The 27,952-nt window shown below is 34.6% G+C and overlaps 1 protein-coding gene across 3 annotated transcripts in view; it reads left to right on the top strand.

The window, feature by feature from the left end:
* Positions 1-19,827, top strand: part of STXBP5 (syntaxin binding protein 5) — a 115,271-nt gene extending 95,444 nt beyond the window's left edge. For 2 of the 3 annotated variants that reach the window (XM_063308895.1, XM_063308886.1), the window contains 7 exons: positions 4,375-4,425; positions 7,541-7,780; positions 10,878-11,247; positions 13,552-13,717; positions 15,491-15,602; positions 16,966-17,186; positions 17,608-19,827. In XM_063308895.1, the coding sequence (XP_063164965.1) occupies positions 4,375-4,425; positions 7,541-7,780; positions 10,878-11,247; positions 13,552-13,717; positions 15,491-15,602; positions 16,966-17,186; positions 17,608-17,649 (1,202 nt within the window). In that variant the 3' untranslated portion in view covers positions 17,650-19,827. The remainder of the gene's footprint in view (positions 1-4,374; positions 4,426-7,540; positions 7,781-10,877; positions 11,248-13,551; positions 13,718-15,490; positions 15,603-16,965; positions 17,187-17,607) is intronic. The other variant, XM_063308902.1, reaches the window with a different exon arrangement.
* The last annotated feature ends 8,125 nt before the right edge of the window (positions 19,828-27,952 follow it).

The raw sequence follows: 27,952 nt of genomic DNA, 5'->3' as shown, positions 1-27,952 counted from the left end.
CTTACCTTACGGTTCTTCTGAAATTAGAATTCAGTAAGATCACGCTCAAGTCTGTATTATAGCAGGTGGTTTGTGGAAATAAGATTTTTAAATTACATTAATGTCATTGATTGATACGCACTCTTAACAAAATTAGTTATATTTCATTCTGAAAAACAGTAATATGTTTTAACAATAGCTAAACCAGCTAGATACATTTATGTGTTCTAGCAATGTAATGTAGGTTTTAAAATTGTATTATATGTTATTTGAGTTGTATCAATATTAGATTCTTCTGGCTGGATCAATCTGTGCCATTCAGATAATGCTTGAAATGGAGAAAGTTGGATGGGTGGGTGGGTGGATGGATGGATGGATGGATGGATGGATCAAACAGGAAATATGTAAATGGTTCCAATGTAACATAATGCTTGTGAAACAATAAAAGCGCTTAGCTTCAATGTGTCTGTTTCCCTATTAGTCTGGTGTCATCTGCAATTAAAAAACTCCTCAAAATAAGGACACTTATGATTACTTGTTTTGACTAAGTAGCACAGACAGAAACAAAAATTACTCATTCTATCAAATAATATCTAAATGGATAGGTAGCTCTGGTCACATAATTATTCCAGATAAATGGTTGCAAAAAGAATATTTTTGGAGGGGAGAAGAAAGAAGAAACATTTTTTTCCACAAAAAAAGTTTTGTATTTTTTCTGAAGAATTGGGGGGAAATTAGAATGGACTGAAGAATGGATTTTCTTTTCCTTTTCTTCTCTCTCTCTCTCTCTCTTTTTAATTAGGAGAAAAAGTTTGACAAATTTGCTAGATATTGTAAACCTTTACATCCCATAAATGATGCCTAATACCAATGCAACTGCAAGTCTTTGCTATACTGAATTATTACAGTTTCTATGCTGAGGACACAGAGTCCTCTCAGAATAAGAGTTAGGGTTAGGATTGGGGTTCTTTTCTTGGGAAGTGGGGAGGGGCAGTCATTTTCGTAAGAGAAGGGAAAAGAATTCATTGCTTCTTTGCCTATCTGGTTCATTCTTGTACCTGTCTTCCTGCTAGCCTGAGTCTGTCTCAGAGGACTAAGATTGTGGTGAAAAACAAGAAACTGATTGCTTGACTCATTTAAGTCAGGGAAAGTTAGAAGGTGCACTCTATTCCACTATGTTTGCTCTTCAGATTCAGAAAATATCATAGCAATTTAACAGTTTATTTAACAAAGGAAGAGAGCATTCTATTCTTTGTTGGAAGATAAAATGTTTAATTTCAGTGTGTTAGACTTATTTTAGCTCCATTGGTACTTTGTAAATTATAATTGAGTTTTTACTAATCTGATATTTAATGGAGAAATTGTACAGGGATAATGATATGTTAGAATGTAGCAACATTAATTTTATCAGTGTGTGTGTGTGTGTGTGTGTGTGTATAAATAATGTTTTATGTTTTATAGCACCGCTTTGTATTATTAAATGATGTTTTTAATTTTTTTCCCCCTGGGGTCAATATTAAACAGGATTTATTCCAAGATTAAAAATTTCTAGAAATGTTTAAATTCATATTCACAGGTCTGTCAGTAAGTGCTTCCTGCAACTGCCAGCAGCATGAAGCTTTTGTTTTCAGAGAAAAATGTCTTAACATTTCCTGAGAATGGTCAGCTGTTTCAAATGCCAGATGGAAGTCCATTAGGATTTGCAAATAAATACTAGTTTCTCAACACTAGAGGAGTTTGACTATTTGTATTTCCCCTTGCCATTCAAAACAGATACAGATACAGTAAGTTCGCTGTTGTGTACACTTCTCCAAAATTCCTATTAGCAACAGAAAGTGACAAAGCAAATCTAAGCAAGAGTAACTCTGGTTCAGTTTCTACCCTAATTGTGATAGTCACCTTTAACCAATCAAAGTGTTTTATCTGCAAACGTCTGTCAAAAATGATAAACTAAGTAGCATGTGACTTTTGTTCCTGGATAAAACGAGGAAACTATTGGATTAAATCTATCATAAGATTCTATAATAAATGCAGTGGGACAAGAGGAAGAGATCATTTTAACAAATGGTGTTGTGGTAACGTGCCAAAATTAGTTCCAAACTATGTGTGGTATTTGACACTAGTTGTGTAGAGTTGGGAGAAGTAAAAGGAGCAAATGGTGCATTGAGAATTCTTTTTCATACAGGATTTTAAAAGAACACATTATAATAAAACTTGCTATCTATTGATAAAATTATTACTATTATTATTATTATTATTATTTCAGTACTTAGGATTTTGATGGATTGCCTATATGCTGTGCCACTGGTGACTATTCAATTTTTTTCTCCTTTGTTGATTGTGTAGAATTTACCCTGATAAGTACTTTTAATTTATATTGATTATAATTCAATACCAACATACTTTTGATTTGTTGGGCCTAATGAAGTCCTTGTCAAGTAGCTCCTTCTGGTTACAGTGGATAGTAGCATTAAAAAGGGGGTGACACTGTTGATTAAAGTTAGCAATACCAAATTATCATACCGTAGGGGGTGCTTTAAGTGAAACACTAGTATTGCTGCTATTTACAAGTATGGATTGATCTAATCAGATAATGGCCAATGCTTTTGGTTTCTGATGCTTCGTTTATTAGAGCCTGTTTGGCCATGTGTAAACTTTTTGCTGGATATGATGCCATGTACTTGAATGTTTGCTAATGGTTGAGGTAGAGTAGTTTTTTTTAAATAGGAAAAAGGTAGAGAAATATTGTATACTAATTATACTTTCCAATCTTCAGATTTCCGCTGCCCATGGAAATTTAGTCATTTTGAACTGTGTGTGTAGGGTTTTCTTTGCATGAACCTCTGTTGCTGTATTTGTCTGTCTCGACGGTGGTAAAAAGATTTCCACTGTGGATTTTTAAAAGTCCCCTAAAAACAAAAAGAAATAATTGTATTAAATTCTGTCAAAATTGCATTTAATAAGGATTAAGCTGATGATTAAGAATGATTCTGAATGTAATACAAGTGAGCATGTTAAACTCTACACTCAGTTTCAACCATATTTTAAGCTAACAAAAATGTAGCAATAAACACAAATATAATATAAACTATGATTTTACATAACATAAAACAATAACTTAATTCACCCGTATGCTAAATCTAAATGCTAATGCTAAATGCTAATCTGAAACAAGCAGTAGCAAATAACAGAAATCTCCATTCCCCAGGTCTTTTTTTTTTTTTTCCTTTTTACCATAATTTGAATACTAAAGTGTTTCTGAAGAAGAGGGAAGATACATGGACCTTCCTGGAAACACAGCTCAGTACTTCCAAGGATCTCCAATGAAAAGGAAATATTTATAGTAGCTACATTCCTAATTACGTTAAAAGGCTTTTGCATTTAGGATTGTTTTAAAGCATTCTAACTTCAGATTTTAGCCAATTGAGTATATTTAATATTTTATTTTCCTCCCCTTTTTACTTGCAGCACAGCATGGTCTTGTCTTATTTATTGATGCAAAACATTTTTATATTTTTCAAAAAAGTTGTATCCACAAGATGCCTTAAGAAACAGTTTTTATTCTTAGCAATGGCGAGCTTCCAGGGGTAAATCTTCTATTACATAACCAAATAATAGAATCCTTCATCCTCTACATTTATTCAGGTTATATCTGTCCTCAGTAATATGGGGCAGAATGTCTCTTTGGAAACCTCTCTTCCTTTTCCCTCCCCCAGCCAGGAGTAATAGCACTGAGCATTATCATTGGTGGGGGAGCACCATGCTCCTCCCAATGTCTGCTGCGGCTGCCAGAAAGCATAGTTTATAACTATGCTTGCAGTTTGCAATAGATGCTTGTCCCATAACATTACTAGCAACAGGAACCACATAGCCCTACATTGTACCCTTTGTGGTGTTTCAGTTTCCCTGTAATTCTGAAAATATTTCTAACATTCAGGTTGAGCTTTTGGAGGCTCAACCTCCTGGCAATTTTCTGTGATCTTTGCCACAGAAGATTGTTGTGATCTTTCTGTGATCTTTGCAATATTTGGGACAGAAATTGTAAAATATATTTAAATAACTTGGGCTCCATCTTGGCTTGTATTAACTACAAAAATAATTTTGGGGAACATGAATATAAATCAGAACATCTAACGTGCCACAATAAAGACATTTGAAAGCCTAATAATTTTAAATATTAATGTTTTTTAACTTGTTGTAATTCCAGAAAAAGTAGTTGTGATACTCTCCTTGCACCCTTGCAATTAAACTTCTCATAAATATATGTTTACATACACATACTTCCTTGCTTAGAACTAATATATGAATTCTGAATTTGAAAACTGACAATTTTAATTATTTCATATGAAATATGATCATTCTAGCTTTATTACAAAACTATACATTATTTTTCAGCAAAGATGTCTAGAAAATTAAGCTTACCAACTGAACTGAAACCTGAGTTAGGTAAGTATTTGTTCAAAGCCTGTATTAATGGTGTTTATACTCTTTGAAAAGGCTATAAAAGAAGAAATACACACTCTGTATTTTGGGCTTTCACACATCTAAGTAGGGAAAATTTCCATTTAGCTTTCATTGTTCAGTTCCAAGATTTGATGCAGTGCATGTTTACAATTTCTTTTCCCTCAGTTTGGAACTACTTTTATGTTCCTCTTTAAAAGCCATGAAAATCTCACCCACGGAAGCCCTATAATTTTGTTCATAGTTTATTTTTTTAATTTCCATAATTCACACTATTACTTTCAGTAGCAAACAAGGATAACATAACTTTCAGTTTGGCATGAATAGGAGTAGTAGGTAGTTAGATGGAAAATGCAGAATTCTCTGTTTAGCCATAAATTTGCAGAGAGGATCAGCTTTCTTTCTCAGGTAATGTTATCCCACAATCCATATTGAGAAGTTAAAATGAGGGAGGTAGGTAAATAAATAAATAAATCCCCTTTTTATTTTTTTGAGAAAAGGCAGGATATAAATGTAATAACTTCAAACAATTTTCATTGGAATTATTTTTAAATATACTCTGGTATGTTATCTTTTATTGATATCTAAATAGGTATATCCTTTGTCTAATCTGCAATTAAATAAATCTTAAATTTACTAATTATTGAAATCAATTCAATAAACCACTGCCTTAGGAAGATTTAACATTGTTCTTTATTCTGTGTGTCAGTTTTCTTGTTCACTGATGTAAGGATCAGAAGAACTGTTTCTGAAGATAGTATTACCTTCAAAAGCAGTTTGTAATTGTAAAACATGAAGAAATATATTGAAAGTTCACGTATATTGTGAAACTAATTCATGGTTAATTAGATCCTGGCCTCATTGAAATTTAAGTTAACATTTCTTTATTATAAAATTTTATTGTCTAGTATATTAGTATAGTGGACTAAACTCTCTTTAAAATCTGTTTGAATAACTATTCAAGCATGTTGTTACCTTAAATTATTTACTGAGAACTCTACTAATCTCTCAAAATATCATTATTTTGCCCAGAAAGTGGTTCTGGAATGTTTTTATCCTATAAAGCAAACAAGAATACATAGAAACTTAGTCAAAAGAGGCAGAATTCACAAATTGACCTCATTCTCTAATTTTCAGTTTTTTTATAAACCTCTCAATTTATCTGTTTTTTGGTAAGGTTTTATATGGATAAGATCCTTCATCCTTTTATCAATTCCTTTGCTTTCATTTTAAAAAGCAAAAAGGTTTATAAACCTTTATTCTAGAAACATGCTGATGTATTATAACCAAACATGCAAAACATGTTGATCTTAAGAGGGACCGAGAGTTCTTATAATTCCAAAGATATAAGATCTGTCAATGAGTATAATCCGGTGGTCTGCTTCTGTTGACAGAACTTTTTCCATGAGTGGAATTGGGTGTGGGAATAATCCACTCTTATTTCTGCAGCCTCTTTAAAAAGCCTCAAAAATTGTTCTGGAAATTTTAGAAAGCTTCAGAACAGATTTGTGGAGTATATTGGAGTTTGCTGATAAGGAGGAGAGTTATAGAAGAGCCATGTGGTACAAGGAAAAGGTAGAATCTGTTCAAGAGGAATTGTATTCCAATTAATATTTTTACTTGGGTCAATCTATATATATAAAAAAAAGTCGTCTGCTTTTCCACTCATTCTCACTGTATTTTATACAAATAGTGGACAAATAGTGCTTTTGAGAGCTTGTTCTATTAGCATAGAGTACTGGGTGCATCCAAGAAGATCCTTTATTTTTCAAGGAACATTTTAGCTTCTCTTGAAACACACTAGTATTTCCCCATCAAATCTTGCTTATACAGTTGAGAATATATTTATAGCTATATCCAATTTTCTGCTATACATATTAAAATTACAGTTTTGAAAAAAGAAATTAAATTTACAACTTAGGGTAAGACAGTAATAAGCAATATAATTAAATATCAACAAAAACCTTCTGGAACAGCCTGATATTATTTCCCTATGCAAAGCTTTCCCAATTGGCATGCTCTCACCATAAGGGCCCTGCATTATGTGTGTATTATTGTGTTTAACCTTACAATGTAGCTTTTCTAGGGTAAGCACTTTTTTATCCAATATGTTCTCCAGAATTATCAGAATCTGCTTCCCACAGATTAAATTAGAAACATAAAAGACAGGCTCTAAAGCTTTAAAACGGCATTGAAAAGATGGTGAACAAGTAACTTGCTGCTTTCCTTCCAATAACTTCAGACAAATTTTTCACATAACTTCTTTTTAATTATGCTTCTGTACATTAAGTATATTTTATTGCTATCTTAATAGCCTTTACCTATTCTGCAACCATATCTTTCCAATCTCATCATCTTTAAAAACCATATTCAGTAGGTTTTGTGGTTGGTTGTTGTTGGTACATGTCTTAGTGTCTGGATTCTTATTTTCTTCTGGGTAACTCTGCTTATTTTACTTTTCTCTGTGCTGTTTCCAATAATTGAACATTCATATAATCATTTCCTTCTTAACCTGTATCACTAATAAAAATCACTGGAATTAGGTTAACAAATAGTCATAATGACTACTCAACAATAAAACTGGAATTCATAGCTTTCTATTTGTGTGAATGTGTGTCAGACACATTTGAAAGAAGCTTTCCATTCAGGTGTTGTGTACCTTGTTTTCATCAAAATGAACATGGCTGTAAATATTTGAAGTAGTGCATTATGGATAATATAACATTTATTTTTGAGAAAACTATAATGTTAGCTGCTCTCCTGCTCAAAATATTACTATGTAATATGATCTAAAGTACACTATACATGTCTAGGTTCTCTACTGGATCTACAATTCACAGGGAGCTATAGTCAGTGTCTAATGAATGTGCTTTTGCGTTTCCAAAAATATAAACCTATTTTTCTCAATCCTATTGTACCTCAGGTTTACAATTTAAAAATCTTAAGTGTACCCGTAAAACTGTAATGTGTAATATGAACCTAACATTACTGAGTTGAGATTTTAGAGATGGACATAATGTACATCATGTGTTCTGTAAAGTATGAAATAGAGACTATAATACTGTGTTGCAGTATGTTTAATTAATGCAAAATCTTTCAGATGTTAGAGACAATTCCTTCAGCCGATCCAGAAGCTCTAGCGTAACCAGCATTGATAAGGAATCCCGAGAAGCAATTTCAGCTCTTCACTTTTGTGAGACTTTCACTCGAAAAGCCGATACAGCACCTTCACCATGCCTATGGGTTGGGACTACTTTGGGCACAGTTTTAGTCATTGCACTGAATTTACCTCCAGGAGGAGAACAAAGACTGCTTCAACCAGTAATTGTGTCCCCCAGTGGTATGTATTTCACAAGAAACAATGAACTAGCAAGACAATGATTTTTTTATTATTCACAATATACTCTGTACTAGTAATTCTTACTGTCCTTTGTTAATGCTGCAATCATCTGCAGAGAAGTCTCTTTCTTTTTTTAGAAAAACTTGGACATATAAGCGTTGGCTAATGAAGCATGCATTTCATCAGAAAAGTGAAATTTGTCATGATTGTCATTTACATTTATAATCAGGTACAATGTGATACTGTACCCAAAACTGCTTATTCCACCATCTTGGTTTTGGAACATATGCATTTACTTCAAATTTGGACTTTAAAGACAGTTTTTAAATAAAGTCTTAAAACTAAAGGGCAGATCAACAAACTGCAAAATCCTTAAAGATAAAAATATGAAATAATCAGTGTAAAATTCATTTTAAAACACACATTAAGAAGAAAAATTGTAAACTAGATAAGGAAGGACCCCTTAGGAATGCTGTATGAAGTCTCTCCTCCTTGAGAGATTGTCACTGCTGACAGCTCACTTGTCATTTCACACACACATCAGATACAACACTCCAGCATGATAACAATCTTTAGTTGGTCTCCTAAACCTTTGGCTAAGTTCATCTAGTTCTAGAGTTATCTATAGCCTTTGAAAGAAAACAGCCAGGAGAAGAACTTAGCTCAGCATAGTTTTTTGACACAGAGGACATTGCTTAACAAAAAGTAGGCAAGGTTCCATATTGCGACAGGTGTTGTGCTACCCAAGTTTAAACTAATACTTAACTTCTGCCTCTTTTTCTCTACAATATCATAGCTAGTTCTACCAGTTCCTGTGGGTCTAGAAAGTATGAAATGTTCATTATGTCTTCTGCTGCTTTCTGTACTTGAAGTTAAGTTTGTAGAGGTGCTGGAAGCTCAGTTCTAAACAGATGGTCATTTGGACTATAGTGCACATGATCCAATGTTTTTGGTCCACTGACTGCAGCTTCACCCCTGCTATGTCAGCCCTACCAGACAGAACAGACAGGAAACGTGACCAGATAAGCTAATTCTATTTTATTGTAAAGCTACATTAGCAGAAACTTGCAAGTCTGAAAGTACAACTCTCCCACTGTCTCCTTCACAGCCCAAAAAACTAGGGAGGGCCTCTTCTGAGCCTCTTGCCCCACCAATTATGTAGCTGCAGGCTATGCTGTCTCTTATCTGACCATTCCCTAGGCAGCATCTCTTCACCCCATCTCCCAAGGTCTTTCCTACGTACCATTACATCGAATGCATCTTGATTTGCTTCAGAAGAGAATCCTTGCTACTAGTTGATAACATAGTTTGCTTAATGCAGCTGCTGTCAGTTGCAAGGAGGCCTGGATTCTCTGTGGCTGCTTGAACAATCTCAACATCTAAAGATATTTTATATTTTTGCCTGAGTCATGATTTGCAAACTATAATATGAGTTCCTTGAATCCAACACAAAATGTCACATGCAGCACTTCTCTTTGGGATGCATCAATATTGCTAGAGTGTTTACTACTATTTCATTGATCCTATAACCACCATCCTCTGGCTATAAATGAGGAAGAAACAGCTTGTCCTCTTAGTGACTCTTAGTCCCTAAGCTGGTTTCTGGGGTGAAGGACTAGTATGTCTGGACCAATCAGTGCAATATTCTTATGTGCCAGAGAACATCGTCTCTCCCAACATAGTTCTCTGTCTCTCCCATAGTGCCAGTCGGCACCACTGCCACCATCACTGCAGGAAATAGTAAATCAAGCCTGTCTGCAACTGTTCTGCTTTGATTAGGAGATCATCTTTTCTTGGCTCTCTCTCTATTCTTCCTTAATCACTTCTAGTTATAGCTGGTGATTGGAATTGGGAGAGAGGGTGGATGCTGATGCTAGCTCTAAACTGGCCATAAATTAACATAAAAGCAAACCTTAAAAGAAAAATTAGTTTTATATTTAATATGTATCTATGCCCAGCTCAGACTGCATACCAGCATACAATCACTCACACAATTTGATTGTATTTTCTCCCAGTTAAACAAGCAGGATTTTCTTGAAGGAGAAAGGGGTACAGAAATTTAATTTAAAGGTAACTAAAAGTAGACAGGGGAATAATTATGAGTTAAACTAAACAGTTTAACTAAAGATCATTTAAAAGTACACACACAATAAATAGTATTAACCAAAGAATGGGAAGGAGAGAAGCTTTCCTGGTGCTGCAGAATACCCACCCCATCCAACTGAATCTCACGCTTCCCAAGTCAGCTCCGTGAGCAGGAATCCAAAATGGTTCCTTGGTCTCTGAATGCATTCTCTTAACTGCTCTCCTTTTTTTTCCTCCTGAAGCCTATTGGCTGATGAGTTTCCATGGCTTGGGATACCCCCCCCCTTTTTTTTTTTTCAAGCTTATCCCAGGTCCTTCAAATATTTGAAACAATGGAGAATGAAAGGAACTATTTTGTCATAAACCTGAAAGGAAAAATGTTCCTGATTTGGAACAAAGCTTCATAAAGTGGTGCATTTGTTCTGAGCAAATAATATTTCGCTCACACCCAAACACCCAAAGCTGTTGCTGTTATATATGTGATAGGACTTTTGAACATTAGTTTTTCCCTCAAATCTTACAGAAGCAAGGTTCAAGACATTGTTTTATCTCCTTATCCAGAAACTTTCTGTAAGGATTTAGAGAGCAACTGGGAATCTGTTTTTCAAGCCTGTATCAAGGAAATCCACCAAGCTCCCAAAAAATAACTCTGCATTCTATTTTTCAGGTTTTAGAAACCTTTAACTTCCCAATAGCAAACATACATATGAGCAGTATCAAAGTATAGTTTCCTTTAACAAGAAGAGAAATTATTAGAAATTCATTTTTGTGTATATGAATAGCTATCCAGGTTTGTAATGGTTTTGCAGTTTAATTATTATTTTTAAGACCTTCAATTCAGACAGTTCCTTTTTCAAGCATTATTTCTAGTATGCATGTGGTCTGTTATAAATGGAACATATAACAAAAAGCATTTTACAGATGAAGTACGTGATAAAATATGTTTTGATTAGATAAAATGTTTTTGAGCCATGCACAGCCCTGAGAAATATCACTATTTTCTTCATCTTAGGAACTATTCTGAGGCTTAAAGGAGCAGTCTTAAGAATGGCTTTTCTGGACACAACAGGATCATTAGTTCCACCAGCATATGAATCCTGGAGAGAACACAATGTTCCTGAAGACAAGGATGAAAAGGATAAATTGAAAAAACGTCGGCCAGTCTCAGTATCTCCATCCTCTTCTCAGGAAATGAGTGAAAACCAATATGCAGTGATATGCTCTGAAAAGCAAGCAAAAGTTATTTCACTGCCCTCACAGAACTGTACTTATAAGCAAAATATAACAGAGACTTCATTTGTCCTTCGTGGAGATATAGTGGCACTCAGTAACAGTATCTGTCTTGCTTGTTTCTGTGCCAATGGACATATAATGACCTTTAGGTAAGGCGTTAAATGCTAAAAGAAGAAACTGGAGCAAACAGATATCAGTTCCCTTGGAAGTATATTATGAAAGAAAAGTATGAAGGGACAGTTAATGTAGTTTTATTTAAATATAAATTTTTAATTTAAAATTTAAATATTTAAATTATATATTTAAATTGGTCTCTAGATGGGTGGTTTTACTTCAATTCCATTTTTTTCTTATGTTGCCTTAAAAATATTACTGCTTTTTTGTAATGTCATCTGTGCTGTCTGCAAAGGAGCATGGGAGCAGATTCTGTTTTGGTTCCCTTTCTTGTGCCTATGGACAGAGAGATGCCTTAGTCCTTCATATTACATTCAGGTTTATTTGATAACTGAACTGTAGTTCATTTGCTTGGATGATACGAGTTTTTAAAATAACATTAATTTTTGCATTCTTCCTTTCGCTGTCTTCATTTTGAGGGGAGGGTTGCTTGACTTTGGTCTGAACTACTTAAAATTAAACAATTAAAAACTATTTAAAAGTTAAGTTTGGTATTATGCCTTGACATGGCTTCTTACCAAACAGTGGTTTGCATTAAGCATAGTATAGAATCTAGAGTTGGGTTTTTTTTCAGCAGTTGGGATTTATAACTGCTTGTCTGCTTTGCATTTCCATATGGTACAGAGCAAGACAAAGCTTCAGCAAAAACTTAGTTGAGACACTGCACACAACTATAAGAATACAAGAAGGCTCCTGCTGGACCAGAGCTCAAGGCTCACCTAATTGAGCATTCTGTGTCACAAAATGGCTAACCAGATGTGTCTGGAAATTCACAAGCAAAACATAAGGATGATACCTCTCTTCCATTGTTCCCTAGGAATGGTTTTATCTGTGATTCAGGAAGTAGTATTCTATAATCACAATAATTGTATTTCTATCCTCCATGAATTTGTCTATATTCCTTTTTAAAAGCATTTAAATTGATTACCATCAACACATTGGAAGACAGCAAATTCTGTTTGCTAAAATATTTCTGTCCACATTTCATATACCAAATAATTATTTTATCCATCTCTATAATGTTGCTTATCTGCTCTCGAAAAACACCAAACTTTGCTGTTCTTCGTCATGGGGAAGATGTTCTGATATTATGACTTCAGCGGTAATACTTGTTTTAAAAGAACCTAGGGAGGAATGGCAAACAGAGTTAGAGTTAGGGTTATGTTGGTGGGCTTCTGCTTAAATCTTTTTCTAACAGCCTATATTTGCAAACATATCCAGATTACATTATATTGTGAGTTAATATGTTTATACACTTAGTAAGCTGTTAAATATCTCATGTCACTCCTTCATAAAGTTTTGGTTTATTTGTTGTAGTTTCCAGAATCTGAATGGTATCTAACTCTTTCTACTGACAACTTTCATTACATTGTGTAGCGGAAGTTCTCTGTGTAGGTCCTTTGCCTTGGATGTGCTAAGAATTTTAGCACGAGGAATGGGATAACTCTCAGGAGCAGGGCCTGGGGTTGGAATATATTTTTCAATATTGCTAATAACAGTTAAAAGAGCTTTGTATTTCCAAGCAAGAATAACATAACTTTGTGTGACATTTATGAGAAAAGCTGTTTGTGCTTTTCTGTTGTATGTCCTTAGAAGCTTCTGGTAGTTTTAATATGAACTTAGTGTTCCATCCTTGGAGGAATTAAAGGGAATGTGTTCTGAATTAGAAGCATCACATGGATGTTCTCTATAATGATCAGAATCCAAGCAAATACTGGGCCTTTAACCTTTGGTTATTCAGACTTAATATCAATACCAAATAATTGAGAATTTCCAATGCAATTATTAACATGGCATTTGAGAATATATACATACTGATCTGCGAGAATGAATGTAAATATAAATATGGAATTCTTTGGATCTTGGCCAATACATTTTTTATTTTTTTGTTCTTTAAATGTTACCATTTATGAGATACGACATCAGTAAATTAAATGCTAGCATTTTCTTTATAACTTTCATATATTTGATACAATTTACTAACATCAAAAAAGTCAACATGGATAAACAGTTGAATTGTTTTATGCACATACACAAGGACTCCTTGTTAAGCGTGTTAAAACATATTTAGGCAGAACTTTGTAGGCCAAACATTATGAATCTGGATAGGTTTTAACAGTTTTAACAAGGAGTCCTTATGGAGTCAACAATATATAAATAAATATTTTTTTTAAAAAAAATGAGAGCATAAAATGTATTACAGGGTAACACGTTTTTAAAGAAGGCTAGAATAAGATACTGTGCTTTATTTTAACAAATTTTAATTCTGTTCTTTCAAGTTTGCCAAGTTTAAGGCCGCTATTGGACGTATATTACTTACCACTTACCAACATGAGGATAGCCAGAACATTTTGCTTCACCAACAATGGGCAGGCACTATATCTTGTCTCACCTACAGAAATCCAGAGAATTACTTATAGCCAAGAAACATGTGAAAATTTGCAGGTAATTTTTAAACATATTGTTATTGAAGAGCATTTATTGAAGAATATGCTATTTATCTACAAATTATAGATTTTCAGCACATGTTTTCTCTTCCATCCCAGCATACATCTCTTTAAGATGCAGATACCTTACACGTATCTTAAAGTTTCAATTTAACACAGGCAATGAATGAAACCAGGTCTAACATTACAATGGGTATTTTTCCATGCAGAAGAAGATAAGCCAAATCCTGCTACCTACAGGCTGTAATATTTGGGGCTGAGCACAGGATAAACCATTATATCAGGGATTCTCAAACTATGGACTGTGAGCAAATTGATGGGTTGCAGATTATGGCAAGTTTGCTCGTGCAAAGATGGTCTCTGAGAATTTGGTCCAGCATGACCAAGTTCATGCAAAGCTCCAGCTTTGTGTATGGAAACTTGATGGCCAAGGAACATTGGCACATGCACACACTCCCTTCTTAACCAGTTTAGCACAATAGAGTTGCAAGACACCCTGCTTTTTTGTGAGGAATGGCTGGTTGGCCATTACAGAACAGATCACGTCAATGGGGTGGGAAGGGAAGAGTCACTTCACTTTTTTCCACTTTGCAAAATGGTGCATGGAGCAACATTATTATAGATATATAATGCATGCAACCTGGCACACTTGCAGAAATGCACTCCTTGGATATGTAGCATGTTGGCATTGTGATGTAAAGGAAAGGTACCTTTTTTGCAGAGCAGCAGGCAGGTGCAATGCTGTGCAGGTCTGCAAAATTGACAATGGGGCAGCAGGGGAAAAGGAAGATGTATATAAAGCCTAATAGGAAGGAGTGTAGTGTTTCTAGGATGAATGGGAAGGTGGCTGTTTGGGAAGTGGTGGGCTCAGGAAAAACAGAGGTGGCAGGGAAATCTGATCTGCAGAGAATCCTCAGAAGACTGCCTTTTCCTTGCTCCCCTTCCACAGTCCATGATCTTAGGAACAAAAAGTTGCAAGAAGGACTTTGCTATCTTGCAGGTATAAAATGCATCAAGATCCCTTTGGTGGAAGCAATTGATAAAAAATGCACAGGGGACAGAGAATTGTGCATGATGGCTCTTTGTAGCCAGTGGGTGCTCTTCTTCATGCTTGTGCACCAAAGGAACTATACTTGCACTGAAAGACTTAATCTAGATTTTATTTAATCTTTTGGTATTCCACAGCCTCCAACTTGGTGCAGCAATACAAAGATTTGGGTATTTGTGTCTCTTCAAATGATTCTTCCTATAGTGATCTGGCTTTGTGTGCACAAGTCATTGCTCTGACAGTAATCACACAAAGGCAGAACCTTGCTAGAATTCTGGGCTGGTTTGTTGTCAGAACTTACTCCTATTCTGCCTGAATAAGCCAGCAGCTGGTTTGTCCAGGAAAAGGAGAACCAAGTTTTGCCAGTGATATGAAATTTTATACACAAGCCATCAGACTTGCACAGAAAAAAACAGGCTCTTGTAAAAATATTTGGCTTACACAAGCAGAGCGGGATTATTGCAGAACTTGGTCCTGCAATATCTGTACAAGCCAGCAACAGGACCGAGTTTTTTGACATCTGCTATATTCACATTACTATAAATGTAGAAACATTTGAAGATGAGACCCTAAAATTATGAGACATAATGAAAGGACACTAGCATTCCTTTTGCCTTTGATAAAAAGTCTGGTCTCGTTTCGTGTCAGAAGTGCAGGAAATAGAAAGTGGGAGAAATCCAAGTAGACTTTTCTGATACGATTTAAAATGATGTTTCTTTAAAGGAAATGTTGGGTGAGCTCTTCACACCTGTAGAAACTCCAGAAGCACCAAACAGAGGGTTCTTCAAAGGTCTGTTTGGAGGTGGTGCACAATCCCTTGACAGGGAAGAACTCTGTAAGTTGATTTCATTATTTTTTAAGCAAACTTCCATATGAGGAGAATAGAAAATTAAACAGAATTTATCAGAAATAGTCCAACATAAAGTATGGAAAGAAATTGAAGTAAGGGAACCAGAGACATTCTAAGATGGCTCCATTGTGATTATATATTCACTCTCTCTGTCCCTTGTATATCTTTAATTTTAATATTTTAATTTTTAATAATGATTTTTTAATATTTCTATAATGATTATTTTTATATATTCGTTGTTTTATTTGACTGTTGGACACTGCTCAGAGTCACTTCCTGTGAGATGGGCAGCCACATAAATTCGATTAATAAATAAATAAAAATAGTTGAAACTACTGAACTATTCTGCCCTTTAAGTTGCTTCATTTATAAAAGGATGAATTATTTTTTTGCAAAATTCTCACACATTCAATGTAGAATTCATATAGTTGCATCCACCATCGTACTTAAAGGTGTCTGTAATTAAAAAATAGGATAGAATCTTTGTCAAACACTTTTTAGTTCCATCCAGACAGAAAGTTGAAAGAAAGGCATTGCTATCTTACATGGGATGTAAAATGTACTAAGGTCCAGTTATGGAAAAAGGAGCAAGTAGTCATTCTTCCTAGATTAGATAGGAATAAAAGGATATGTATCTTGTACTACAGATTAGTCTTTACTAATATATTTTCCATTTTCTGTTGTAATCAGAATATAGAGTTTGTTATTTGTGGAAAATAACATTAAAAGAGTCCAAATACAAAATCTGAATAGGGACACATAAAGCAGAAATAAATATCTAATACAGGCTCTCTAAGCACTTACCTGTTAGAAAGCCATTTGATTTCTTTTCCTGAATAGAAATGCAAAATATTTATTGGTCTCCAGCAAGTGAAAGCAGTTCAAGAGACAGAGAAAATTACATTTCCTAAACAGAGATTCCTAAAGTTTAGACAAGATTAAACTAGAATTGGAGGTACGGAGGTACCATTCATTGTTACAGACTTTCATTGATTGATTGATTGATTGATTGATTGATTGATTGATTGATTGATTGATTGATTTAAATGGCTGCCCATCTCTCAGTAGTGGCTTTGGGCAGTTTACAACATTTAAAAACAATGCAAAATATAATATAAAACAGTATTTTTCAAACTTGGTGTCTTTAAGATGTGTGGACTTCAACTCTCAGAATTCCCCAGCCAGCATGCTGGTAGAGGTATTATGTAATTTTAAACACATTATTTTCATTTGGTTTTATCATAAAGTGCATTGTTTCTTCTCTCCCAATATGTAATTCTGCTAAGGAATAGTAAGTTCCCCTCTGAAAGGAATGTAAACCTAATTTGTTTGTTCTTGACATGGTCAGTTGGCGAATCTGCTGCTGGAAAGGCATCAAGGAGCCTCGCCCAGCATATACCAGGTCCTGGTGGTATTGAAGGAGTCAAAGGAGCAGCATCAGGAATAGTTTGTGAGTTAGCACGAGCCAGAATAGCACTGGATGAAAGAGGACAGAAATTGGGAGAGCTGGAAGAACGAACAGCAGCCATGTTAGCTAGTGCTGATTCTTTTTCAAAGCATGCACATGAGGTAAGCCCCTCTCAAGTATCAGCTGCCTTTTTCACAAGAAAGCCATCTCTCTTGGCTTATTCTTTCCAATAAGCAATATGAAAGTTGGTTTGCTGTGGATATTATGGGAAAGGAATGTGAATATTCCCATCACCTCAGCAGAGATGATCGGATGGACTTTCCTTGACATCCTTATTGAAATTTATTAGATGTTATACTGTTACAGGCAGAGAGTAAGAAAATGTATTCATGCAATTTATATTCATTTGTTCATTTTTCCATACCCCTTTAACCATTCATTCATTCATTCATTCATTCATTCAGCTTCTCACTTTGTGGTATCATTATTTTCATAATGGATACTTTGTAGTCTTTAAAATAAATGGTATTGTGTATACTCTCAGATGCATTATTATATTCTATCTCTTTGTTTTGCTTTTAGATGATGTTGAAATGCAAGGATAAAAAGTGGTACCAGTTCTGACAACACATTCTCAAATGCATCTCTATAACTTTACCTTGAAGAAAAATCTCCTTTTCATTAACTTCTGCAGGACCAGCAAAGCTGGAAGGGTGTCAGCCAATGGGTACAGATATTTCCTAGCACAAATTATGCACTGTTTTACCTCAGTCATACAGCTTTAACTGAGGATCGTTGTATTTAAAACTGACACCCACACCATGAGGGTGTTTGCGCACTCGCGTGTGTATGTGTGTTATCTGTGGGCTGACTGGGAGCTTGAGAACAGAATTGATGGCAAAGAGAACACATGGACAAAAGTAGAAAATTTGGTATCAAAAGAGCAGGGGCAATGCAGGATCTATCCTGTGTTAATATTTCATATGCCAAAAGTTTTGTGCTATTGTTGTTGCTGCCAGTGTTTCATCCTCCTCCAGGAGGCTGCAATAAATCAGGGGTCCAAGAGCTAGAATAAAGTTCATTCTATGGGACTAGTAGTAACTGATCTACACCTTTCCTCCTTAAAAGCACATCCATAAAGCTATCTGGAGATGACTTATTCTGCTACCATCTCTGATCTGATAAACTGGAAATAACATGAGCTCTATCTTGAATCTACACATAGTTAATATAGTCTCTTCTTGGACCCCTGATCTAATAGTATTGTCTTTGCAACTTTATATTGTTGCTGCATTGGGACTTCATGATAAACCATGGCATGCTTTTGCTTCAGTTTTTGTTCAACTATAGCTTTGTTTGCACTCAACAAGATTACTTTTTAATCTGTGGTTTACTAGTCTGAAACAAGCCATCTTCATAACTCAGTTTGAAGTTAGCCTGTTTCAATGAACTCTAGGTAAGACTGACCACAGATTGACCATACAGCATTAAATTGCTGTTAATCAAACATGAAACCTTCCAATTTCATATGGCCATACCAGAGAAGCAGAAGAAAGGAACATGTAAGCTCAAGGCTTGCTGTAGCTCATTTGTCCATGTTTTTTGTGATGTCCAAATGCAGCCAGCATCAAGTACAAAATAAGATGATAAGTTCTTTTGCATCATAAAAACACAAGTGATTGACCTGCACATCATGCTAGAAGTTTTCATTTGTGTTACAGCTGTCTAATGTGAAAAGTAAAAATATCTCTTGCAATGATACATATTTGTCATCTTTCAGCCATATATATATATATATATATATGTATATGTATATGTATATGTATATGTATATATAATTTTCCTGCCAATATAGCTGGATCAATTTATAATTTTTTTACATGGTTACAAATTTAATTCATGCTGTACAACTTATTTTGTGTGTTTAACAGAATGTATTTGTGTAAGAATTTAAATATCAGGTATGTAGCTAGCTTACATGCCCAATCAGGTAAAATTGTCATGAGTTCGGTGTTGAACTCTGAGATACAACTTTCACAAGTTATCAATTGCATTGTACTAAAATATATTCAGGAAAAAACAGAATTTAATTTAAAAAATGGTTTCTAAGTCAAACCCATCAGCAAAGAAGTTGGCTCCTTAATCCTGAGTATGCTTACTTGGAAACGTGTCTTTTAATTTGAAAGGAATTTTCTTCCATGTAAGTGCCCTTTGATTCACTGCATAAATTACACAATAAAGTTAAAAGTCAGAGTGGATTGTTTTCAAAGCACTCAATATTTTACCATTTTAGGAACTGGTAGATTCTTATGTAGATTTGTACGAGAGGAGGGATTTAAGATGTGCCAAACTGAAGCAGTATATTTTTAGGTAATAAAGGCTGCGCCAAAGCCATACTATAAAATAAAATAATTTATTTTAAAATATTTAGAAAAATACATAATTAAGAAATATTGTCATGTTGGAAATCAGAAATAGTGACTAATTTGTCATCATTTGCAAACAGCCTTAATTAGTTTAGGCTTTATTTAAGCAAGTGCCAGTATATGGCCATTCAGAGGCTTGAGTTTTATTTTTCTAAACACTTGCCCAAACTGTGCAAATGTTGAATGAATTATTTGATTTGCATGACTGAAGTTTAAGCCAAAAGAAAATTTCCCGATGTTGGTTAAGCAATGGTTTGGCTTAAAATATTATTTAGATATGCATTTATCTGTAATATGGTTCAGTCCAGGTTAAAAGTTACTGACTGGCATTGTTTAATGAAGTCTTTTAAATAAATTAGAACTACTTCTGAAAGAATATGATTTAAGAACCCTTTCATTTAATGTAGCTAAGCTCTTTCAGTCTGGTTACAACTCTGGGTGGGCAGGAGTAGATTCTGCAAGCTGCAGGAAAATTGAAATCTCTTTCTCTCTTGGGGTTACTAATGTATTTTACTAGTATATTTAAAGCATCAGATTATTACCTCTCTTCAGTGAAGCTTTGGGTAAGGATGCTATGAAATTCAGTTAATGTATCAGAGAAGAAAATTTCAATATTCCTGCAAGTATGGAATACCTTGAACATCTGTTGCAGCAAATGGTTGTTGCCAAGATTTGAGCCAGGTCTAAAACTACTTGGTTGTTACTACTACTACTTATTATTATTATTATTATTATTACACCTGTCTGGACATTTAATTATAGTACGGTTGTGGGGTGTTTTAAAGGTATAAAATAAATTTCCTGAGTTTATAAGAATACATTAAGATCCATAGGCCAAATTTTTAAAAGATATGCAATATAGACGTAAAAATGTTAACAACTGTACTTATTTATTATTGTAACTGTTCCCTATGCATTAGCAATTTCATTTGTCAGTTGCTAATTTTTGTTGTACAAATAGTATGATCTAGCTAAAATCGTTAAGCTTTGTTGATTTCTGATGGAAACATTTAAGCACATGCTAAAACAATACCTATTGATTTCTTAGAGCTTACCTTGGCTTGATTGCATTTTGCAATCAGAAGCATAAACCCCAATACACTTAACTGAAACATGATTTCCTTTTAAAAAGGAAGGAAAAATGTTTCACAGTTACAAATAAGTAGAACAATAATTCTTCCAATTGTAGAAGTGGCTGAAAAGAGAATGCTATAATGAATCAGGAATTAATGGCTTCAGCATTCTTTCATAAGAAATGCTGGAAGTGGTCTACTCATTCTGAAGATACCTTATTCTGAGGTGATGTGCATTATGCATTTCTGAGCAAGTATTTGATAGATGACAAGCTTCATGAAGGATATGTCAGCAAACATACCTTCTAATATGTGTTTGTGCATTTTATACCCAGGAATCAAATAAATTAACTAGAAAATATTGGCAGAAATTGGACTTCAGCAAATATGCCATTTTACTAGTTCTATTCATTTAACGTTTGTCAATTCTCCTTGAAGCAACATACAGTTGTAGGACAATTTGCTTTGTTTTCAGAATTTCTTTGATGTAGTATTTGGGAAATTACCATTACCTTCTTCATTTGTATTTCATCTGGACAAATAGTCAGAATAAGGCTGTGTATGGATAATACATTTTACAGACTTGGAAACAATACTGGAAATGTTTGGTGGCTATGTCATATTGAGGTAGGCATCCTAATGCTCTCTGTAATGCATGGCCAGTAATCATAAATTATAAGCTTTATATCCAAATTATATAAGGAGCACCAAGTTGTATACACCTAGCATGCACGTTTGTTTTTGAGGCCTTCCACAACTATTATCCAATTGATTTGGGATATTTTTCATAATGCTGTGGTGAGCCATCTCATATTTTGAATGTTGATGTGAAGAAGGAGGAACTTTTGGAGTTGATGAAGTTTCCTGAAAGGTTAATTGTAGTTTATTAGTGGTGAACACTTATTTGCCAATCCATTCATGCACCATTAAAAACAAAACTGTTCTCTTCCTAGAAGTAGTGGGGTTGTCATGTATACACTCAAATGTGACAAGTATGACAAAGAAAATTGCATTAAAGAACCTAACTATAAATTTTGTTTTCCTCTAGTTACATAAATAATGTCACTGTTTCTAAGGTTATTTTTAATGGTGTTGAAGCAACAGTTAATAGGGTCTGCAAATTCATTTAGAAGATATTCTGGATAGAAGAATTAAGAATAGGAAGCTACTGGGGAATGTGTAAGAGGTTAATGTGCAGTTGGAGATGTGATACAATGATAAGGGTACTTGAACACCTTGATAATATTTGAGACACTAATTAAAAAATTAACAAAATGGGGAAGCATGTTTTAATTCACAAAATATGTCCTGTATTTTTCCTGGCACATGGAAGCTGGAAAAGCCAAAACAAAATACACACATAAATACCCCCGCAATATGCTTGCTCATTTTGTTGAACTGTTGTGACTGCATTGGTTAGTGACAGAAATGTATTTCACGTAAATATATATAGTCTTTAAAAGTCAGTGGAAGGAAATGTAGTTTTCCTTGTGAAGGAAATGTGTAGCTCAGAACTTTTTATATATGGAAGTAGAAGTAGTAGCTAAAATAAGGAATTTAAAAAAAAATAATCCAGCATTGTTTTTTACCTGTCACAACTGTGCAATTATTAAACTACTGATTCAGGGGCTCATTCCCCCACAGCAAGGACAATTTGGTGGCATTGCTCAAGAGAAATAATCATCTATATGTAGCCCAGGGAAATTGCTGCTACTTGTCTTTCATGTAATATTAACACGTTTAATTTTAATAAACTGAAGACACAATTCTTCAGTTAGAAACTGCCAAACTGTAACTCCTGAATGTTTATGTAAATATTATTTCAAGCAAGTCTGAAAGTGTGAGTCCATTAGCGCTCATTATAACACATTAAGAGTAAAGTGACTATACTGATTTGTATCAATAGTCTTCATATGATTTAATTATACATTTGTTGCTTGAGGTATTTCCTTCATGTGACATCTCTATATTAGAAAGCTATAGCCAAAGGTAATTTTGATGCAGTGACTTCTTTTTTGCTTTCTATAGCACTGATCTTATCTGAACTATAAACTTGAATTTCTTTTCCTTGCACCTTAAGTATTGCAAGCTTGAGTATTTCATTCTTTTCTATATATAAGTTTTAAATTCTATGTAGATAATATCATTTAGAAAATTAATTTCAGCAAACTTCCTGCCCGTACACAGAGTTCTATATCTTCTGATGTATAAACAAGTTCCTTGTGGATAGGAGCTTCCAAGCTGATGAAGGAAGAAGGTTTTCAAGACTAAAGACTGCAGATATGGACCTGTTTCCTTCATTGAAACAATAGACAAGTAGAAAGTGCAGGAGGTATATTGAAACTACAGGGATCAGGAAAAATTAACTAAAATAAACAAACAAAAGCTTTAAAACACCAGCAACAACTGAAACACTTTCAGATTTGTTTAATGGTCACCTGGAGCTGCAATGTTGTCCATAATAAATTCAGCACAGGTAATCATGGCTAAATTGGAGCCATGGTGATTATTTATTTATATGTATAATGTCATAAGAATATAGTTTGTTATCAAATCTAAGGATATTTCTTTTAATTAAAAAAATTGTGTTAAGTTTGTCAAAGAAAATGTATATAAGAAACATAAAAAAGTTAATTCAGCTTATAAGAAAAAAATCATCTCATGTGGAGATGACAATAAGCATACCCTTTCTGATGAGAAATACTTCTGGCCTAAAGCAACTTTATGATATCATCTAAGAAAACTGCTCCAAGAGAAGAATGTTTAGACATATACATGATCCAAATGTAACATCATATTGAAAAGCAGCTTGTTGGATATCCATTATAACTCTTGTTTTCCATGAGTATATCTCTCTATCTATGGAACACTAGAATTTTCTGGGAAGTGGGGTGGAGTTGTCAGTCAGCCTTTTAAAATAAAATTCCAAATATTAAAACTGAATTCCATTCATTCTATTTTATTTTGGTCAGCTACAGTTTTCCTTCTGTATTCTGAAATATTTTCTCTCTGTTTTGTATTCACTGGTATTTGTCTTCAAAATGTTTTCTTAAACACGGATTCCCGTGGTTGGTGAATCATCCCATTTTGTTAGTGCTCTGATGCATAGAGATGGAGATATGACTGCTCTAGTTGTGGTGTGCCTAATGACTGAAAAATACACATTGCTTGCCTTCATTTATTGTGCAAATTCTCAGCTGCACTTGCTCCCATAGTCTAGATATTTATCTGTACAGTAGTGTGAATTTCTTTTTCCTTGTGAATGTTAGTGTTGTTACGACCAAAAATAAAGATCCTGTTAAGTGACTTTTATGGTTGGGGGAGGTGGATGGTAAACAGCTAATGTTCTGTACATGTGAATTACCTGAACTTAAAAACTGCTTAATGTACATTGAGAATCAAATCAGGAGTGCATGAATATGTTTCCTATGTAAACATGTTTGTTTGAATTCCAGAGATCAGTGTGCTTTCAAACTAATTTGAGGCATAGTCTTGGTTATAGAAATCAAAATGCATCTAAATGTGTATTGGCATTTTTCATAAATGCATTTAGAAATTAGTATTTCTAAATGTCAAGCAACTGTATGTTTCTTCTTGACCTTTACATTTTTACAGGTTATTAAGTCTGATTTTTTGATAAAATCATGGCATCATCCATGGAGTTATTATTTGATATTGGGTGTTGCAAAGTGGAGAAACTGAATGGTAACTCCTCTTTTAAAAATGTGTAAATAAACTGTAATTGAGTTACTTAAACTCATATGCTGCTATTCATATTGGTTAGATCTAGGAAGAACACCCTGCTTTCTAGTATTGCTTCTGTTTCATTAAGCAAGCACCACTGGGGGGAAAAAAAGGAAGAATATCAGTAAATGATTCTACCATTCATTGGGAAAGCATGCTTGATATAGAACTTCTAGCTTAATTGTATTTTGCTCTCTGTACATTGTGTATTTCATTTCATTTTATTTTATTGTCCTCTACCATTTTAGTCTTGCAGAGCCCCACTGTGTGTTCTGATGATAAAACTGGGAAATGCATTTTAGGATAGGGTTGCAGATTCATCCGTCTACAAACTTAGTTTCATATGAACGGTAAACCATACCATTACAAATGGAAATGTTAGATTGCATAATTTTACTTAATGTACTTGATTCTAAACTATGTCATAACATTAAAATTAAGTACGGGATATTTTTGTAAATAAAAATACCTGTGCAGTCGGTATTTTAAAAAGGAAAAAAAATGTATATTATACATTAATGTTTCAGAAAACAATGTTCATATGTGTATATGAATGTGTCATTATGCTGAAGGGCTCTGACTGGGCAAAATAAACTATTCAAATCTCTCCTGAAACAAAACTAGCTTTTGTTTCATGCATCGTTAATGTATCCTTAATGTGATAGACTCTTGAGGGTCCATCCAATTTTCTTATGCTTTCAGGAATTTGTTTCTGTAGAGCTGTTAGTTTGAGGAATAGCTAGAACAAATGTCTTAATCATTATGCAGTCCAAATGCCACGTTTACTTTGAAAAAAGACCTACTTTGAGACTAGGGTTAAGTGCAAGTATGTTTCTGTTATACTGTAGCCTTACTGGTAAGTGCATGATAATATAAAAGAATTTTCCCATAGGGTATCTCTAGTCTTAGAGATGTCATTTGGAGCTTGAATAGTCAGGCCTTTGGGGAAAATATGGAAGCTTAGAGTTAACACACAATACTTAAAGCATATAGTTTCCACCTAAAATAACCACTGAATTCAATGACAGTGCCATTTCTGAAGATAATATAAAAGACTGAAAAAAGATTGCTCCTACCAATATCTTCTCAAAAGCCTTTCCATGATGGCTCATGCGATAAATGGCTAGTCACAAGTGTAGAATCAACACTAAAATGTCTATCCGCCATATAAAGCTCCTAGAAATTTATTTTAAAACTTTACCGTATTTCTTGGAACAGGTCAAAACTGTATACCATGAATAAAACAGGCATTAACTGTTACTGAAATAAGCTACTTTGCTGCTGTAATTTAACACCACTTCCTTCAAAGAAATACAAACATTTCAGCCAAATAGTTACTAGAATTAATTTTTACATCCATTGGTGAAATTTTCATATTACAGGAGGAGAAAGATTTTAATCCAAGTGGGTATGTTGAACAGCATGGGTGCTTCTACTAGCAATACCTAATAGTAATATGGTAAAAGTGTGATCATGCAAGTCATCTCCAAGAATGGTAATGCTTTTAATGCATTACTTTTTTTAGCCTAGAACAGGTTGGAGTTAGATCATCATGGGGAGAATCTATCTATGTGGTCACTAGGAGTCAAAAAGAACTTGATGGCACATAATCAATTTTTCCTCCAGACCTCAAGACAGCACAATTGGTTCTCCCCTGTCATTTTATCATCACAACAGCCCTATATTTACTTATGCTTAGAGATTATTTCATATCGACTACAGTATGAACACAACAGTAACATTTTATTGGCAATATGATTTGTCCCTTCTGTGTTCTCCAGTACATAGCAAAAATTCTAGCATATCTGAACTTATTTTGTCATTTTTGTATTATGTGGTTCTGCAGTTTTTCAAATCATATTTCTCTGTGTTTGGAATCAGTGGATAAGGTTACATACTAAGGACGTGCAAAACTAAATGTTATATTCCTCCTCTGGAACACACCAGCCTAGCTGTTCTGGAGGCGGTCCAGTTTTCTGAATGTCAGTCTTCTGAAATGGAAGCAGTTCACAGTGTTCTGAATGTGGTATTCAGACAAAGTAGGCCTATTGTGGGTGGATCTTGTTTGGAACAATACAAACCACTGCCTGTCCAGAAGAACTTCCAGAAAACTACCAGATCAATATAGTCTGAAATTGGTGTTCACTGGAATATTCTTTCCAGAACATTTTGTTTTGTATATGCCTATTCTCTTCATACACAAATGAGAACATGCCTTATAGAAGGATTTAGCCAATTTGCCCATTTATCTCAGTATTTTCAGTATTGATTAGATGTGGCCCTTCAGCATTTCAGGATGTTTTTTCCTGCTCATCTGAAAATAATAATTCAGTATGGAATTATTTTTGCATGCAAGTGTGTGGTCTACCACTGAGGGCCTATCCTTTTCAATCTTGCTGAACAGTTATCTATTCTGCATATAGATAGTTGATATAGAATGACAATATTTAAGAATGCATAACTGCAGTTGAATAGCTTTGACAAATTACACAGATACAACTTTTCCTGAGAGTCGTCTATATTCTCTGCTTCTGTGGTCCTCACAAGGTGAAGGGGAGTCATCTGCTTATCATTTTATGAAGCTATGGGAAGAGATGGTCTACATCCAGCATTCCTCAGATTTGGGAAGACTTTGAAATTAAGTTTATTTATTTATCAATTTTTTATCACTGCCCATCTCCCCCCCCAAAGGAGGGACTCTGGGTGGTTTACAATAAAAACAAAGTTGAAAGTCAAAACAGTTATAAATACAATAAATACAATAATAAAATATAAAATCTAGATGGCTGAAGGTTCTCTATCAGTCTGTAAGTATAAGGGCCGTTCTAGGATTGTTCTAGGGTGCCAGCCATCCCCAGGAGTGGATATTCCTCTTCCCTTCCAGGCCTGCTGGCAAAACCAGGTTTTTAATTTTTAAGGAAGTCCAGGAGCTAGGAGGCCTGTCTCACCTCTGAGGGAAGAATGTTCCAGAGGGTGGGAGCTACTGCAGAGAAGGCCACTTCCGAGAGCCCGCCAGATAGAGTTCTTTTATGGATGGGATCTGTAACATGCCCTCTGCATGACCGGGTGGGACAGGTCGATGTGATGGGGACGAGTCGGTCCCTCAGGTAACCTGGCCCCATGTGATGTAGGGCTTTGAAGGTAATAACTATCATCTTGAATTGGACCCGGAAGCAGACTTTTCCAACTTGTTGATGATTCGTAGTCCTGTTTCATTATCTAATAATTCAGAGCCACTATCATGTGTTGAATCAATGGCTGGATGACACAGGCCTAAGTTTAAATGTCAGTAGCTTACTGAGTTTATCCCAGTCTCTGAGACAGACAACTGTACACCTTCTATGATATGATACAAGGGCTTTCATCGGTACTCCTTTTTCAAAAGTGTAGGAGAGATGTAGGTTGGGTATATGGTATGTAATGTATGAAAAATGGTATTTGTCTGCCCTAGTATGTTTTACCAAAAAGGCTTGAACTGAGATGTGGCACAATTTAGCTTAGAAACTGATGGCACTCAAAATACTACAGTTGTCGCCCCACCTGTAAGGAATATTGTAGTATTTTCACAGGATTTTAGTGAAATTCCATGATCAATATGTTTTTAAACTTTCAATCTTTTCACAATCTTGAATGGTGATTCAAATGAGGCATTGTTGTCCATGTACTACTAGAGAGTAGTAAAAA

Source organism: Candoia aspera, chromosome 1, assembly GCF_035149785.1.
Source record: "Candoia aspera isolate rCanAsp1 chromosome 1, rCanAsp1.hap2, whole genome shotgun sequence".
NCBI classification, from domain to species: Eukaryota; Metazoa; Chordata; class Lepidosauria; order Squamata; family Boidae; genus Candoia; species Candoia aspera.
The sequence above is the reverse complement of the archived record's forward strand: the minus strand, read 5'-3'. Positions and strand labels throughout refer to the sequence as shown.